Raw genomic sequence first — 17,500 nt, forward strand, 5'->3', positions numbered from 1 at the left:
ATCAGCCAATCAGTGCAGCTCTCCACCCATCAGCCAATCAGAAGTGAGACAGAAACTTCAACGATATCAGTTGTGGATATCTACAGTTAGCTCACAGCAAAACCAGACCTTAACTGTATTCGACGTAAGTGCGAAAATGGCTCGATCTCTCATACCTGGCTGATCACTTATTTATACACTACAATAAAATCATAAGAATTATGATCGGATTGTGCAGCTCACATCTCTTATATATATCAAATAAGATGCTGGGGTGGCTGAGGTTCAATAACATTCATTAATAACGGTAGCATAAGAAAATACGAGAGATCAGAATTTTTGTTTTCATCACAGCGGCATCTCTTCCAAAAAAAAACAAACGTCTAAGAAGAAGAGAGACAAGATAATTTTTTTCTCTCTCTTTTTCATGGAAGGTAGAAGCTGAATATAATAAATAATAAGTTTGGAAACGACACAGGTAAACACCACTGACTTTCCAACTTCGCCACGAAGCGAAGTCCTGTGAAATGTTCACGGTAACGGCACGAGAAGAGAGGACTCGTGCTCACTTTATCATTATTGAAGTTGCGAATATGGCGGAAATCACTGTCTCTTTCGAAAAAATACTGCCTGCAATCACACCTGGCTTCTAAACATCTTCCAGAAATACAGTAATAACCTTGACATCAACGATAGTATACCCTCCTATCGCGTAGAGTTACTGTGTCCTCCTTCAATTCCTATTCGGCGTTCTCTTCGTTCGCCTCATTGATTATGTCTTTCTCATCTTCCTCCTTTATCACGTTTTCGTTATCCTCGCTCGGGTTGCCTGTCGTGTCGCCGTTCACGTTGGACGCCAGCGCCAGCTCGGCGCGGAGTTCCGCATCTGGAAAATTGCAGTGGCGTTTTAGTGAGAAATATGGAGCACGCAGCACATACTCAACGATTCCACGGTGCTTATCCGCATGCCGTCTGAACTTTGATTTCTTATATTTCAAATATCTCAGAATGGAAACACTGCACAAAATCAGCACTGGCTCGGTGACATCTAACATTTATGCATCACATGAATGCACAGTCAAGATGATCTGAGTAGACTGTGAGAAACTGGAGTATACAGTAAGTAAGTTGCTGAACTACTGTAGATAAAACTTAGGCTGTTGGCCCCCTCTAAGATATAAGCTACCCAATCAGCTCTCTGTAATATATCAGCAGTAAATGCCTTCTCTACGGTATAAGCTAGCCAGTACGATCTCTGTAATACATAAGTTAATCAGTCTAACCCCTCTAAATATAAATTGGCCAGTAAGCTTTCTATAAGATTAGCTTAGTCTGTAAGCCCTCTGTAATATATAAATTACCCAGTAAGCTCTCTAGCCAGTACACCCTCTCCAAATTATAACTTAATTCCTAAGACCTCTTCTTGATGTCAATTAACTAGTCAGCCACCTAGAAGATACAAGTTAGCCAGTAAATCATTTCCATAACCTAAGTTAACCAGTAAACCTTCTTTAGGATAAAATGAGCTAATAAAGCTGGTAAGAATGAACGAAATGACGCTGTTACCCTTGGCGGCGCGTTCCTTCCAGCGAGTTTTGTTGGTGGCTAGGTGATCTTGCCAGGGGCGTCGAACCTCTGTGCCTACGACACCGCTAGGCCTAACGGGTCTCTTGATGGGGCCACCTGGTTCTGAAAACGGTATTTTCTGTTAGAAAACAAAAATCAAAGTGCTTCTTCATAGGGTAAAATAAGGACGATAGTCAACATGTAGTATTGCAAGGACACCTAGGTCAAGTGTTCCTATAAACAAAGATTAGGTCTACTGAAAAAATGTGTAGACCAAAGAGTGCACGAGAAGGAAATATATTAAAGAAGTATTTGCAGAGTGGAAGTGACCTTCATAGACAAAAATGCAGAATAAATATCCAAGTAATTTGAGATTACGTCTTCGACAACCCACTGATGCCACAAACAAGACACTCAGTAAGGAGAATCACTCACCATTCTGTTGTTTCTGAGGCTCCTCAGAGATGGGTGGAGTTGCAGGTATAGACAGGGCTGCTACTTTATCTAGGAGATCTCCGCAGACTCCCATACTAGGCTCGACGATGAAGTCAATAAAACCTATAACACAAAAAATATTTATGAAAAGAGGTTTTGTAAATTTTCTACAAAATGGTCCACAGAAGTGGTAGATTCTGAGCATAACTTATTCCCCATCAGTCATTAGAGTATTCCCTTTATGCTAACGAAAACCATATTCTTTGGAAGCTTGTATTTAAAAAAGAAATAATTACTTCTCTGGACATGCTTCAATAAATGCCAAGAGGGAATGTTTCGAGACAAAAAAAAAATAACATTAAATTTTCCACAAAAACTGTATTGGAAACTGTCCAAATAGTATTTATAGTTATCATAATCATTCCCATTTTGTTTGAACAGTTTTAGGAAACCAATTATCCTCTGTTACTTCTTTCTAATGAACACCATAATATTCCTTGGAAACTTGAATTTCAAGTCAATGGCCCCTTTGGTGGGATTGTTCCATATGAATAGGGTTCATCTTCTGGATGATAATAATAATAATAATAATAATAATAATAATAATAATAATAATAATAATAATAATAATAATAATAATAATAATAATAATAATGTAACTCAAAGCTCAGCTTGAAGAATAATATAAAATGCATGTCTCTATACTTACGAGTCGTACTAAAGCGCCTTGTATGGGGTTGGCTTAGCTAGAACTGAGTGGCCCTCTTACCTGTACGGCTATAAACAAAGGAAGAAGAAGAAGAAGAAGAAGAAGAAGAGGAAGAGGAAGGATAAGAATGAAACTCGAATTTCAGCAGTTATAAAGAAGAAATGAAAGGGAGTTGGGGTAAAGGTAAAGTAGAAATAATTTAGAAATATCTGTAATTTTTCAGGGTTAATTTGGTTCCAAAAAAGGGATAACAGACATGAATGAAAATAAACACTTTGAGGTAACATAAAGTAAAGTTAAACTAAATAATGAGTAAAGTAAACAATTAAGGGAATAAGGCTTTGCACCTCATAAACAGTGTAGTGTGCCCGCAACTGTGTTTGTGGAGTGAGCGCTTAGGAACCAGGAAACCAGCTCACCTATTTGACTCTCTGCCACGAGAGTGTTGTTTCTGTCACACAGGGGAGAGTAAGGGAGACCCAGCTCCCTCTCCTTGTCTCCCTGCCTGAAGAACTCCTCCAGCAGCTGCGTCGTCCATCTCTCGTGGAGGGACCATTCCTTGCTCGGGTGGGAGATATCACAACAGTGAAGGACAAGTGATAAAGCTTTGGCTTTATCAAAACCACTGCAAAAAAAAAAAAGATTAATAAATAGACGTGACCCTGGTGTTTCTAGGTTCTTTAAGTCATGGAATTCTATTTTGGAAATAAAATTTCTGAAGGTATCAAACCTTCAGTAAAATAAGGATAAAAAAAAGTGAAAAGAGAATGCAGTAAATGGCTTGGCCAGCTTTCAATACCTAGACTCATAAGGACGGCAGATGCTAGAGTAGTGCTGGGACCAGTAGCTATAAAAAATTAGACCAGGACACCTTACGTTTTCATAAATTTCGACCCATACAAAATTATCTCTGCAAAAACAGCACATGCTAATCTCTGTAGACGAAACTCAAAACTGTAATGTCCAATTCATATCACAGGGAAAACGTGGAATGACTACTAAAATGACAAAACATGCAAAAACGACTCACCTGGTGTCAGGTATGGTGAGCATCGCTTTCAGTGCTTTGATTTGCTGGAAATGAGAGGACATATCTGTCGCCAGGACCATCTCTATGACAAGGCTTCGGAATTCTCGATATTCCTCTTTGGACAAGTTGATGAGGACGTTACTCTCCTCTCCCCTCAGTAACCTGGAAGATTATATTGGTTAGTCAAGTAGGTCTGGGAGGGGAAGAAGGTATCTTATAGGTGGGTGGGTTTGTATTTATAGGTACTGTAGGTTTGCTACTTTCTTGTCTAGGCTTAAGCTCCTCTTTCAGATCACCTGTGCATTACACCTGAGAAAACGACTAAATATCTAAAGAAAGAAAGAAAGAAAAACTATTCTGGGATGGTCACAGGGGTGTGATACCACTGAACAAGAAGGAGATGGAGTTGAAACTTTTGGTGTATTCCTTAGTATAAAGAAATGCAGGGGATAAATAAACAAGAAAAGTTTCTAAGAATGCCCAGCTCTTTACTGTAACTGCCCTGTTACCATTCCATGCAGCTTTCAACAAAACTAAAAGCAAATCTACATGAAATACTGGTAAAGATTATCTTCTGTAAAGGACGGCTACCAAAAGGATAGGTGAGATCATTTAGTACCTGTTCGTAAGAAGAAGAAGAATGGCTTGTAGTAATGTTTGATTTTACAAAATATCAAGCAACACGTATATAGGCCTAAGTGCTTAAATGGTCATCGATACAAAGCCTTAGGGACTACATTAACAAAAATATTAACCAGCTGATCATAGGCCTAAGGGCTTTAGTGGTCAATGGTACAAAAGTCTTGGGGACTTGAAAGGGTTCAACTGATCAATAGTACAAAACTTCGTGGACTAACTAAAAAAAGAAAAAATAATGGAAATTCAAAGAACCCCAGGCCCACGCTCTCCTGAAAATCCGAAGGCAGTCACCCGAAGTACGACAGCAGCAACTCACCTGAAGGCAGCGCAGATATGGTGGTTCTCGAGGACGGCCCGATCATTGTAGAGAAGAGCGGTCTCTGACCCCGACATGACGTGGAAATTGTTGGTGGTTCCGGTGTGTTCGTAGTCGTGGATGATGGCCGCCATCAGCGTGGCCAGGATCTCGATGTCGTTCAACCAGTTCTGTTGGCAGGGGAGGAGAGGTCAGAGGTCACAGGTCAGGGGTCAAAAGTAAGAGAGAGATGGACTGGTCCTTGCTGAGGTGAAATATAGTACAAAACAAGATAGAATTACTGTTATATATAAATAAATAAAGATAAAATCCACGAAGGAAAGAGAAACGATGGAGTTCTGCAAGGCCTTTAGACTTCTTGTCCTTTACTTGAGTCTGCTGAGTAAAGGACAAGAAGTCGAAAGGCCTTGCGTAACTCCGTCATTCCCCCCTCCACTTGAACACACACACACACATATATATATAAACACACATACATAATAGTATACACAAATCTTACGCCACAAGCATTGTTGAATATCTAATTTACTATATCTTGGGACTAACTTACACCCAAGAGGAACTCGATCCGATGTTGGGTTTAGAAACATCGACAGGGCAATGACTTAGACCACCGAGCCACCGAGAGGAGATATGTTAATATCGACTATATATATATATATATATAAGATATATATATATATATATATATATATATATATATATATACATATATATGCCAGTCGATTTCATGGTTATAAGAAGCGCTCAACATTTGCAAATTATGGTACCTTCCAGAACTATCAACTATCACTTGCGTATGCAAACAAGATAACTACACCCAATACACTATTTATTTTAGGAAAGTAATGGCGGAGACGCAAGCTTAAAGGAGAGAGAGAGAGAGAGAGAGAGAGACTTGAGAGAGAGAGAGAGAGAGAGAAAGAGAGAGAGAAGATCTGGGGAAAAAATATAGAAGCAAATATGCACCAGTCACTGATATTTATTTTAGCAAAGATATGTTTTTGATATTCAGCCACGAATCATCCGACTACATGCTATCATGCGCATTCAATGAATAACTTAAAATATGTCCTCTTCTTCTTCTTCTTCTTTTTCTCCAAGAGAGAGAGAGAGAGAGAGAGAGAGAGAGAGAGAGAGAGAGAGAGAGAGAGACGATGATGATCGGGATTCACATCAAAGAAATTTGATAAAATCGGCGTTGCTATTGTCCAGTTTGTGAAGAAGAAATGAAAAAAAAAACTTATAAGACCAGATGGAGGGACCAAATACCCTAAGAAACAGGAAAAAACTTACTTAGTCACCACCAGTTTTTGATCACATGCAACTGAAGAAATTGGAAAAGAAGAGGTTATCATAACAGATCGTGAGAACGAATAATTGAAAGAATGGAAAAGAAAGATGATAATAACAGACCGTGAGAACAGATCATTGAAGGAATGGGAAAAAAAGATGATAAAAACAGATGATATAATTGAAAGAATGAGGTAATCAGTGACTCACCATAAGACCAGTTTGTGACAACATATAATGCATCGTTTGGAGAACATCAGCTGCGTGGACATTATTGTGGTAGGGATTCTTGAACTTTTGGTATCCGTTTTCTACTTGGGTCAAAAATGTTTCGAGTGTGGCCGGGGGCATCTGCAAAAACAGTACCCAGGTCAATGTATGCAACATTACAGGACGAATTTGTAAAAACGTATCGACAACTCATCACATACATATCACAAATAAGTTGATAACATGTCGACAACTGTGGGCAATGAACAACCTATGGTAGATGAGTTGCTGACTTGTATGCAACCTGTATGCAATGTGAGTGAGATAAGTTATTGTGTTGAAAATAGGTTAACGACTATAATCGGAGACCAAACCTTAGGTATTTGAGTGTTGACTTGTAATACTAAGTAACGTGAGTGCAATAAGTTGCCAACATGTGTTTGTAACATGATTTAAGAAAGCCACAGGAATTTTATGGGAAGACTGGTATCATTCAGTCAAATGTCCTTCCCTACTGATGGGTCTGATTAAGTGCCATGCCCTAGGGCAGTGTTTATTAAAGTGTGGTCTGCGGACCTCTAGGGGTCCGTGGAATGTTCCCAGGGGTCCGCAGGATAATTTCAAGTAAAATGTAAACATTTATGTTGAAAAGAAGGCATTAATAAATAATTCAGTAGCAATTTTAGTACTATATATTATACCCTGAAAATAATTTAAAACCCAAGAGGGAAGTTATCATAATAAGGGGTCCGCTACGTGGGTCATTTTAAGAAACACTGCCCTATGCCCTAGGGTGAATACATCTGACGCCCTCAATTCCCCACCTGACCTTCCCAGGTTACATAGCAATAAAGAACAGGTTCTGGAGAAACTTGGGCATGACCCGGCTCTTGCATTTGGGAATATTACATGATATCAAAAGGTATAATGGCCAGCCTGTAAACTATCCACTGCGGTTTTAGGTTTAACTTCGTCCCAACGAGAAATACGCATCGTAAAGTTACGTGGTCCTCTAGGTATTAAGAGTGTCCCAAGGACACCCGGACTAACCTTAAACTTATGTAGTAAGCCGTAGCGATTAAGTAACTCGTATGAAAGACATCGGAGTGGGGTGTTGGTGCTTGCTTCGTGCAGACTCCACACGTTGAAATCCCAATCGTCCACTCTCTGGAGAAAAGACATAGACGATATATAAACACTGACGTCCTCCTCCTCCTCCTCCTCTCCTCCCCTCCTCCTCCTCCTCCTCCTCCTCCTCCTCCTCCTCATCTCTCTGATTGTCAACAAATTCATTTCATAACTCTTCTTCAAGGCAGCGTTTACTTAGAAAGGGGCGATCTGTGATGGTCGTCCTACATTGGGAAAATTTTGCATTGATTGAAACAGTGCATTTTAAAATTTTGTGGGCATCTGCTCAATTTCAGATATGAAAATACCATAACATACCCGCTTGGAAGGGTTAAAAAATCTGTCTTCTTTTTACTAAAACTGAAAATACCCCAACGTACCCAACCTGGAGGGGTAAATTTTTACTAAAACAGAAAATACCACAACATACCCGCTTGGAATGGTTAAAAAAAATCTTTCTTCTTTTTGCTAAAACCAAAAATACCACAACATACCAAACCTGGAAGGGTAAAAAGAATCTTTTTTTTTTTTTTTTTTTTTTTTTTTTTTTTTTTTTTTGCTAAAACCGAAAATACCATAACATACCCAACCTGGAAGGCTAAAGACAAAAGATATTCTTTTTACTAAAACCAATACAAAGTCTGCTGTCCTCGGTTCGCGAGGAGAGACAGTCCTTTGAGATAAAAAAAAAAAAAAAAAAAAAATGGAATGAGATGCTCGTATTTCACGACACCTGCACAACCCGACGTTCGAATCGGAGATCTTCTTCTACAAACCTTGAGTATCTTGGTGACTTCTGGAGGCAGATGGAGGAAAGTGGCAGAAGAAAGCCTTCTGTAGATTCTCTCCACGAAGATACCCGCGCGGATGGCGTTGGCAACTGACCTACAAATATAAAAAAGTATTATGAAAAAGTATTAAAAGATTTATTCATATAATGGCTCCCACGACGCTCCATTCATATGATCAGATGTTTCTCGCGTTCGGTCAGGTGATGGTAACCTACTATAGTAGATTCACATCAACCGTGCATTTGACGTCTAGGCCAGTCCCTCACGACGCTCCTGATTGGCTGCTGATAAGCCAATCACAGGGCTGGAAACTCTCTCCCAGCCTCTCTCGAGAGTTCACATAGGCCGGATGTATGTCCCACTTTCAGGGAAGGTGGAACATACATCCTGCCTATGTGAACTCTCGAGAGAAACTGAGAGTTTCCAGCTCTGTGATTGGCTTATCAGCAGCCAATCAGGAGCTTCGTAAGGGATTGGCCTAGACGCCAAATGCACGGTTGATGTGAATCTACTATAGTAACTCCGAAACGCAGACAAAGTCAGAGAGAGAGAGAGAGAGAGAGAGAGAGAGGCATGACGTCAATTAAACAACTCAAATGCCACTTTTTTCTGTTTTTTTTATAATCTCGTTGCATCATAGAATTTTATTTCCCTTCTATACGTTTTAGATAAACGCAGAACTTTAATAGTGTAAAGCTTAAAAAAAAAAAAATCTGGCTTAAGTCTTTTTATAGCCTCCAGTCACGGCATCAACACTGAAGGAGGAGGTTTAATCTTGCATTCACAGCTCGGCTTTTCAGTTGACTGCCCTGATACACATCAATTAAACTGGGGCCGTTTGCAAATTACGTGAAAGGAATAAATCTTCTCATATGGTTTATAACTGTAAAAAAACATTATTGCAAGATGTCAAACATCATTGCGAGACATAAAACATTATTGCAAGACTCAAAACATTATTGTAGTATTTTAAACATCATTACAAGACCTAAAACATTATTGCAATATTTAAGACAAAACATAATTGAAGAATGTCAACCATTATTGCAAGACTTGAAATATCGTTGTAAGATTTAAAACATCATTGCAAGATTCAAAACATTATTGCAAGAATTAAAACATTATTGCAATATTTAAAATATTATTGCAAGATTCAAAATATCATTGCAAGATTTAAAGCATTATTGTAAGTTTCAAAACATCACAGCAATAATTAAAACATCATTGCAAGACTTAAAACATTATTGCAGTATATAAAACATTATTGCAAAACTTAAAACCGAACATTATTGAAAAATGCCAACCATTATTGCAAGACCTGAGACATCATTGCAAAATTTAAAACATTATTGCAAGATTCAAAACATACGTAATTACAATATTTAACAAATTACTGCAGGATTTAAAACAAAACATTATTGCAAAATGCCAAACATTATTGAAAGAATTAAAACATCATTGCAAGATTCAAAACATTATTGCTATATTTTAAACATCATTGCAAGACTTAAACATCATTGCAATATTTAAAACATTATTGCAATATTTTAAACATCATTGCAAGACTTAAAACATTATTGCAATATTTAAAATATTATTGCAAAACTTAAAACAGAACGTTATTGCAAAATGTCAGCCATTATTGCAAGACTTGAAACATCATTGCAAGATTTAAAACATTACTGTAAGATTCAAAACATTATTGCAAGATTCAAAACATTATTGCAAGATTTTGCAAAATTTAAAACATTTTTACAATATTTTAAACATTATTGCAAGATTTAAAACGAAACATTATTACAAGATTCAAAACATTATTACAATATTTAAAACATCATAGTAAGATTTAAAACTCAACATTATTGCAAAATGTCAAACATTATTGCAAGACTTATTTTTTTTTAACTATTTCACGAAAGATTGCTTTGAAATCACCAAGTTCTGTGCATGAAATTTTTTTTTCATAGAGGCGTGACCACAGTTTGTGGGCTTCCTTCAAGTTTAAGAATAATTTTTTTCTATTTTGGTTTGGACAATTGAGACTATTTTGATTTCTCTCTCACAAGAAATATTAAAGAAAATATATCTTATATTACTCACAAGAGTGTTTGAGAACAGAGTTAGTTTCTGTGCCTACAGCAATGGAATTGACGCTAAATAATACATATAACTCATCACTAACGTCTTATAACCCTCAACTGACGGTAAAATAATAAAGATAACAAACTCAATAATATAATATTGATCAGAACAAGGCGTGATCTGACCTCCAACTTATTCGGGTGCAAGATTTTCCCCTCGTGCTTAAGATGTAAACATTATATTCCTAACTTTTAACGTAAATTGAAACGTGCTAAAATCTACGGTCAGATAGAGCCTTTTTCACCAACGAAAATTAAAATAAATACGCTATATATTATTAGAAATAATTTTTCTGTAATGTTTAACATGCACATTATTTATTTTTTACATTTTCACTCCAATAAAGAAATCATAAATATCCTATCGCGATATTCCTGTATCTTTAATTCAACGCGAAACACCTCTTTCAGACCTTTTCAGGCTTCTTCATAGACCTTTCCTACTCCCTCCACAACAACAAAAACAACAACAAAGTAGTTTAGTTTGAATTTGTATTAATATCTGTCGGAAATCTAAAACTAAACAGGAACAATTTACCACCAAAAAACGGACGAGAATATCGTTAATACGCGTCGACATAGAAAACGGGAAGAGGAGGAAGTGCAAGGGGGATACTCACCTAAACTTGGGCTTCTCGTCCGTCCTCCTCCGGGCGGTGGAGAGCTGCCTGGTGAAGGTGGAGGCCAGCCATTCGCGCACCTCCTGAGGAACGGCGTCCGGCTCGACTTCGGAGAGGTCGTCGTCTTCCTCTCCCACCTGCCGCCTGTTCGAGGTGGGGGAAGGGGAGAGGGGGGTGGTCAGGAAAGCTATGAAACAGTGCGGAAGTCTGTTCAAAGACAAGCTTAAATGTAAACAAGTTTGACCACAACGACATTATCAAAAGGCAAAAAATAACACTTACCTGCTTTCCTTTCTCTCTCTGGGCATTTAGCTGGCGAAATCTTAAAACAACTAGAGTATAAAATCAGTCATTCATACATACATTCATACGTACTCATTACAGATATATACATACGCACGTCCTCAATACACCTTTTTCCTGTGTTCTCCACAAACTTTTTTCCAATGAATCTTCCCTTCTCCATTCTCTTTACAATCCACCACAGTCAAATAAGTCTCAGGTGCATCGGTAAATATCTTGGATAACCCAGAGGTACTTTTCTACATGCATTACATTGGTCACTGCTCCGCTGAGCTCGAGAACTTCCTCACTCTCTCAAAAGAACTATTGAGTAAATAATAATTACTAGTCAAATTGCTTATATAGATATATGTATATATTATATTATATATATTATAATATATATATATATTATAGATATATATATATATATAAATCTTTAATATTATATATATAACACGTGTATGTTCTGCAACAAGAAGGCATAACTCCCTGATAGGCTGTGCATATTTTGCAATATTTATAGATCGGCTTTGCAGCCACGACACTCAAAGCAATAAACCATCTTTTTTTTATGTTTTTTATCCCAAACCAAAGCTTTCGAAAACCAATTCCTTTTTTTTTTTTGTATGTGGTTATCAATTACAAGACACAGGGTATATGGGCACGTATAAAATAGCGTTTCAATACTGATCTGGAAGTGGACTGCTGGACGGACGCGAATGAAATGAAAAGCCGCAATATTGCTTGCGATAGGAAGGCCTGATATGCAAGGCTGACTTTGAATAGAAGAAGGACCCTCTTTTACCAAAAAAGAGGGAGGGAGGGGCGGTGGGCTGGGATCCCCCCTTTCCCTCACTCTCTCTCTCTCTTTTCGCATGAAGCCTTTCTCATCTCTTAGGAAATCGTCGGTTCGAATCGGGTCTGTTTCAGTTCGTAGAATTTTCTACCTCGAGAGAGAGAGAGAGAGAGAGAGAGAGAGAGAGAGAGAGAGAGAGAGAGAGAGAGAGAGAGACCAGTGCAGAGCTCTCTGTAACGCATTTTTGTAGTAAGTGATACAGTGACGCATTTGAGATTACATCGACGTGACTTGCTTCTTTTAGGGTCTAATTCGTTCGTTTCCAACTGACAGAAACTGGAGCCTACCCAAGCTACTGTGATTTTTACCAATGGTTTCCTTTTACATAGATTCTGTCTGGCTTCTACAGCATTACTGAAGGTTTGCAAACCCTATACGTGTTTTTAGAATCTTGAAGAAAATGATTTATTAATAAATGAAGAATATGTTCTATATCCATTAAATACATCATAGCAAAGAGAAAAAAGTTAAAATTATCATTTGTTAACTTTCAGAAACGAAATTCATCCGTCAGTGCCTTTGTCTACCTAAATAATAAATGGAGAACACGCTCTATATCTACCAAATACATCATAACAGAGAGAGAGAGAGAGAAGAGAGAGAGAGGGAAAGTCAAAATGATCATTTGATAACTTTCAGAAACGGAAATTTATCCGTCAGTGCCTTTTATCTATTGTTCAGTGTGATAAGTTCTTAAAATCGAACAGTTATAACCCAGCTAAGACAGTGTACCTTGCAATGAATAATAGTGAGAGGTCCACCTCCCCCTCCCGCCCCCGCCCCCGCCCCCGCCCGCAATTCCCCAACTACCACCACCATAAAAAACGAAGTATATCACCGATGTAATCTATCGGTTCATTGTTGGATTTTTCCAAAAGAAAATTCAACAAAATGGCTGCTAAACGGACCATAAATCTCAACTTTCAATATTCCGTAATTTCACTCAGAATCACAACATGAGGCATCAATCAATCCCAGGTGTTGACAGATCACAGAGAAATTATTATTTTAAAAAGATAATAATACAAAGCAACATACAAAAAGAAGCAGGTGTTTATAGATAAAAAAAAAAAAAAAAAAACAATATTAAAATGTTCTACGGAACTGTCGACTAGTTTTTTCACCCAATTTAAAAAAAAAAAAAAAAAAAAAAAAAAAAAAAAAAAAAACTACAATAATGAAACATGAAAATAAACAGAGCGTTGATCTCAATAGTTCATTTTCGGTATTACTCTACGAGTTTGTACTAAGAAAAAATTAAATAAATAAATAAAGTGGAATCTTCTCAAAGTGAATTTTGCAACCTTCTGACGCAAGTTGACGATGTTAGAAAATTCTTATATTCATGAATAAGCCTGATTACTTTTTATTTTCTTTAAATGAAATTAGGGTGTCCAGTGCTTATATGACCCTTTATGTGAAAACGTGTATGTATGGTATTATGTATATGTATAGTATATGTAGATGTATGTATATATATGTGTATGCACATTATATATATAAATATATATATATATATCTATATATATATATATATATATATATATATATATATATATAACACACACACACACAATCTTACATACATACATATACATACTTTAGATATACATAAATACATGGTAAATTTAAACAAACAGTCAAATAATAATAATAATAATTAATAATAATAATAATAATAATAATAATAATAATAATAATAATAATAATAAGGAAGAAAGAGTCCCTGACATACACACACACATACACTACACGTCAACACTCTCTGGGACAAGGCCCAGCCAGGGATAAGCGCACCCAACTTACACGGCATCTCCCAAATCTGTCCTGGGCCTTTTATCCTCTGACGGGACAGGGTCCTCCATTTCCACGGTCCTCACTTTGATGCCTTTCCGTTCGGCTTACAGGTTTGTGTTGTAACTTTTTCTATGCCCCTTTTTTTCACTCTCCTCTCACTATCTTTCTTTTTTGTTTTTTTTTGCTTTTTCTATGTTCCTTCTTTTTTTCTCACTCTCCTCTCACTATCGTTTGTTTTTTTCCTTTTTCTATGTTCCTTCTTTTTTCTCACTCGCCTCTCACTATCTTTTGTTTCTTCTTTCTGTTTAGTTTAGTAACTGTCACACTCGAGTCAACAGGATAGATACGCTACTATTTTGTTTCATCGAGATTTGCCTGTTTATTTCGTCATTGGTTGGTAGTTTACTGAAAGTATTTGCTGTTACGTTTATGTCAATTTATATGTATATGTATATACATACATATATATATATATATAATATATATATATATATATATATATTATATATATAGGATATAATGGTTTAGGGGAGATGAACTTGCTAGCACCATACCATTCTCATCTCCTGGCTTCGACCGACCAGCAAGAGTCGACCAACCACCAGTTACAAAATCCGATGCCCAAGCCAACAAAATCTCACAACCGAGAGAGAGAGAGAGAGAGAGAGAGAGAGAGAGAGAGAGAGAGAGAGAGAGAAGTATCACTCGCATAGTGACGTGTAAAGTTTTTTTTTATTATTTTCAAAGAGGAATATCATCTCCATTAAATTACAGATGCTAATCTACGAACAAAGTATCAGGGTCGCGAGAGGCTTTTGTTTGGCGAGAGAGAGAGAGAGAGAAGAGAGAGAGAGAGAGAGAGAGAGAGAGAGAGAGATCTGACCCTTCATTTGCTGATGATACACAAACATATAACTTCATCGCTTTGACCCTGTTGCATCTCTCTCTCCTCTCTCTCTCTCCTGATGCAGGTTCCATTTCCAACCCTCCTCTGCCTTCTATCTCACATGATGCTGCCAAATTTACCAAAAAAGAATAGCTACATCGAGTATTAATGCTCATGGTATGGGCACACGCAACTCGATCGTTATAGAGGGATCTAATGACCGTCGTTGTCTCTCTTCCAAACCAATGACCATCGCTCTAAGGTCTTCGAAAAGCACAGAACGAGATCTATGTCAATGTAGCCTCTAACTAGCTATATTTGGAATCCTCTTCTACCAACCTAGTGGGGCCATAGAACACAATCCTGTGGAACGACAGACGAGACAAGTATAGCGCCTTTACAACGGCGAAGGTTACCAATGATAAACCAAAGCTAAAGCCGATTTGATTCTGTCAGGACTTATTCACTGTCACTATAGCCTAGGCTCTAAGCTATTGGATTTAAGAAGGAAAGTACACTAAGCAATATGTCTAGCTTCAAATTATGTGCTATGTAATGACTAGAAAACCAGCTTTTTTCGACAGAATTAACTGAAACATACAGTTAGTTTGGGCTGTAATTATTTCAAGGTGATCCATTTTTTTTTTCGAGGGAACAGGCAAAGTACTCAATTTTTCACCCAGCTGGAAAAATGCTTCACAAAAGAAAAGAAAAAAAAAAAAAGATTGCCTGAATTTTGGACATGGGGAAAAACTATTGAAAACCAAATCAGAATTTTCACCCAAAATGTCTGATGCTATCTAGAACGTCCCTAAAATTAATTATGATGAAAATGAAACAAGTGGCACTCAGTACCAAGTATTAGGAGCTTCAGTTCCAAGTGACAAGTCTGTCAACAAGCATTACCCAATCCACTACTACTTTTCTTTTACTGCCTTTCTCTTTGGATTCTCTCGTTATGCCAAAAATGAAATGGTTGGAAAAAATGGGATATAAACACGCTTGTCCGAGGCAAGTTCTGACCAAATTGGTCTTGCTCACGTGAACAGATGCTCACCAAAGTTTCCGCGTCTTCGGTAAACCCTCTGCTGGTAAGAAAGACACCACAATACTAGGAATGCAAACGAGCCATCCTGATAGGCTGGAGACAACCAGAAGACTGAAACTGGCCGACAATGTCCTCACTTTGACAAAAAAAAAAGTCCGTCAGAACTATATCCCCCAATCCCCCACTTTCAAATTGGCTGTTAGACACTTCACATTCTGACAAAAACCTTTAAGGGGCTCCAACATGCTTATCAGTGACACCTGGGCCAAGGTAAGTCTTCATATTTCGCAAGCACCACAACATCAAAAGATGCATTAGGGTCGTGAAACTGTATGTAAAAAATACGGAGCAGTCACTTGCTTAATCATATTTTCTCTGTACATAATTCATCATTCGCGTTGTTCTTACTTCCCCCTGAGAGAGGCATTCAGCGGGCTTTCCGTCAGTGTATAAAGCTTGTATAACCACACATTGTGTACTTTTATATTTTGTATTTTATGTCTCTCAAGAAACACAAATCGGGTCTCGCCGACCCACTTTTACTCTCTCGCGGGTCGGTGACCACATTTCCGTCCGCATGCTGTATATTTATATTTCCCTTGACTGTAATAAAAATCAGTACACTTCTACCTGCCTCTTTGTCCACCTCTCACACCAGTCTTCCAGTTCATATATATATAAATATATATATATATATATATATATATATATATATATATATATATATATATATATATATATATATTATGTATACATATACATATATATATATATATATATACATATATATATATATATATATATATATATATATATATATATATATATATATATATATATATATATATATATAATCAATAAAGTCACAGACACTAATTCACTGTTTTCCAGTCTTCCAGTTTTCCAGAACGAGCTGGAGCTACACACCCCGCGTATGTCCAGCAATACCGATTCCCCCAACGCACAGAAACGTTGGGAACGGACTACGAAAACACTACCTACTGGAGATTCAGTCAGTCAGTCAGTTAAACCCATGTGGGTAATGTTTGCAAATCTGTCTCTCTCTCCCTCTCTCTGGCAATCTCTGGCAACTCCTTTATCTGTAATTCCCCGAGAGCATATACACCTCACGTTTCATAGCTGCTCGTAGCTCATGTTGATATATAGGCGCTCTCGCTCGCTTGCTGTTCATGGAGCTTTCAATTAATGCAAAGCTGTAGGACGAAACCTAATTTCTCTTTTTTTTTTTTTTTACTTTTTTTTTTTGCAATGTCACATCCCTCCCATCTCCTCTCCTCCTCCTCCTACTCCTACTCCTATCTGATGTGTTTCTTTCTTTTTTCTCCTCCACCTCCCCCCCCCCCCCCCCCACCCCACCTCTCCTTGGTTGCTCTGAACAGCTAGCAAAGCAAGATAGCTAACCTACGTAGTATACCGCTGATGATGGGAACTCTGTCATATTTCTTCTGGCAAAAATTCAACAGCTAGGATTTATTATTATTATTATTATTATTATTACTCTAAAATCTTTTCAAGCAAAATGGGAATATTATGACAACTATGAAGGACATTTCAAGCATAGTTTTTTTGTGGCAACTATTACTAGCTGTGCAAAATTTTGTTTTACTTTTTTTTTTGTCTCGAAACAAAAAACATCCTCTCCTCCTCGCTTTTAATCGAATATTTCCAGAGAAGTCATTATTTTGCGTCTAATCGTCAGCAAGTCTGAGTGATGATTCACTGACGGACCTGACCAGTTTTTCTCTCTTTG

General features: G+C 37.4%; 1 protein-coding gene across 9 annotated transcripts in view; it reads right to left on the reverse strand.

The window, feature by feature from the left end:
* LOC135223872 (dual specificity calcium/calmodulin-dependent 3',5'-cyclic nucleotide phosphodiesterase 1-like) overlaps window positions 1–17,500 on the reverse strand; it is a 580,011-nt gene that overhangs the window by 344 nt on the left and 562,167 nt on the right. For all 9 annotated transcript variants that reach the window (XM_064262777.1, XM_064262778.1, XM_064262779.1 and 6 more), the window contains 10 exons: window positions 10,858–11,001; window positions 8,082–8,190; window positions 7,228–7,344; window positions 6,178–6,318; window positions 4,675–4,844; window positions 3,720–3,881; window positions 3,109–3,314; window positions 1,981–2,103; window positions 1,546–1,668; window positions 1–865 (listed from right to left, as the gene is read on the reverse strand). The exon at window positions 1–865 is cut by the window's left edge. In XM_064262777.1, coding sequence (XP_064118847.1) covers window positions 720–865; window positions 1,546–1,668; window positions 1,981–2,103; window positions 3,109–3,314; window positions 3,720–3,881; window positions 4,675–4,844; window positions 6,178–6,318; window positions 7,228–7,344; window positions 8,082–8,190; window positions 10,858–11,001 — 1,441 coding nt within the window. In that variant the 3' untranslated portion in view covers window positions 1–719. The remainder of the gene's footprint in view (window positions 866–1,545; window positions 1,669–1,980; window positions 2,104–3,108; window positions 3,315–3,719; window positions 3,882–4,674; window positions 4,845–6,177; window positions 6,319–7,227; window positions 7,345–8,081; window positions 8,191–10,857; window positions 11,002–17,500) is intronic.

This window comes from Macrobrachium nipponense, chromosome 10, assembly GCF_015104395.2.
Source record: "Macrobrachium nipponense isolate FS-2020 chromosome 10, ASM1510439v2, whole genome shotgun sequence".
In the NCBI taxonomy this organism is placed as follows: Eukaryota; Metazoa; Arthropoda; class Malacostraca; order Decapoda; family Palaemonidae; genus Macrobrachium; species Macrobrachium nipponense.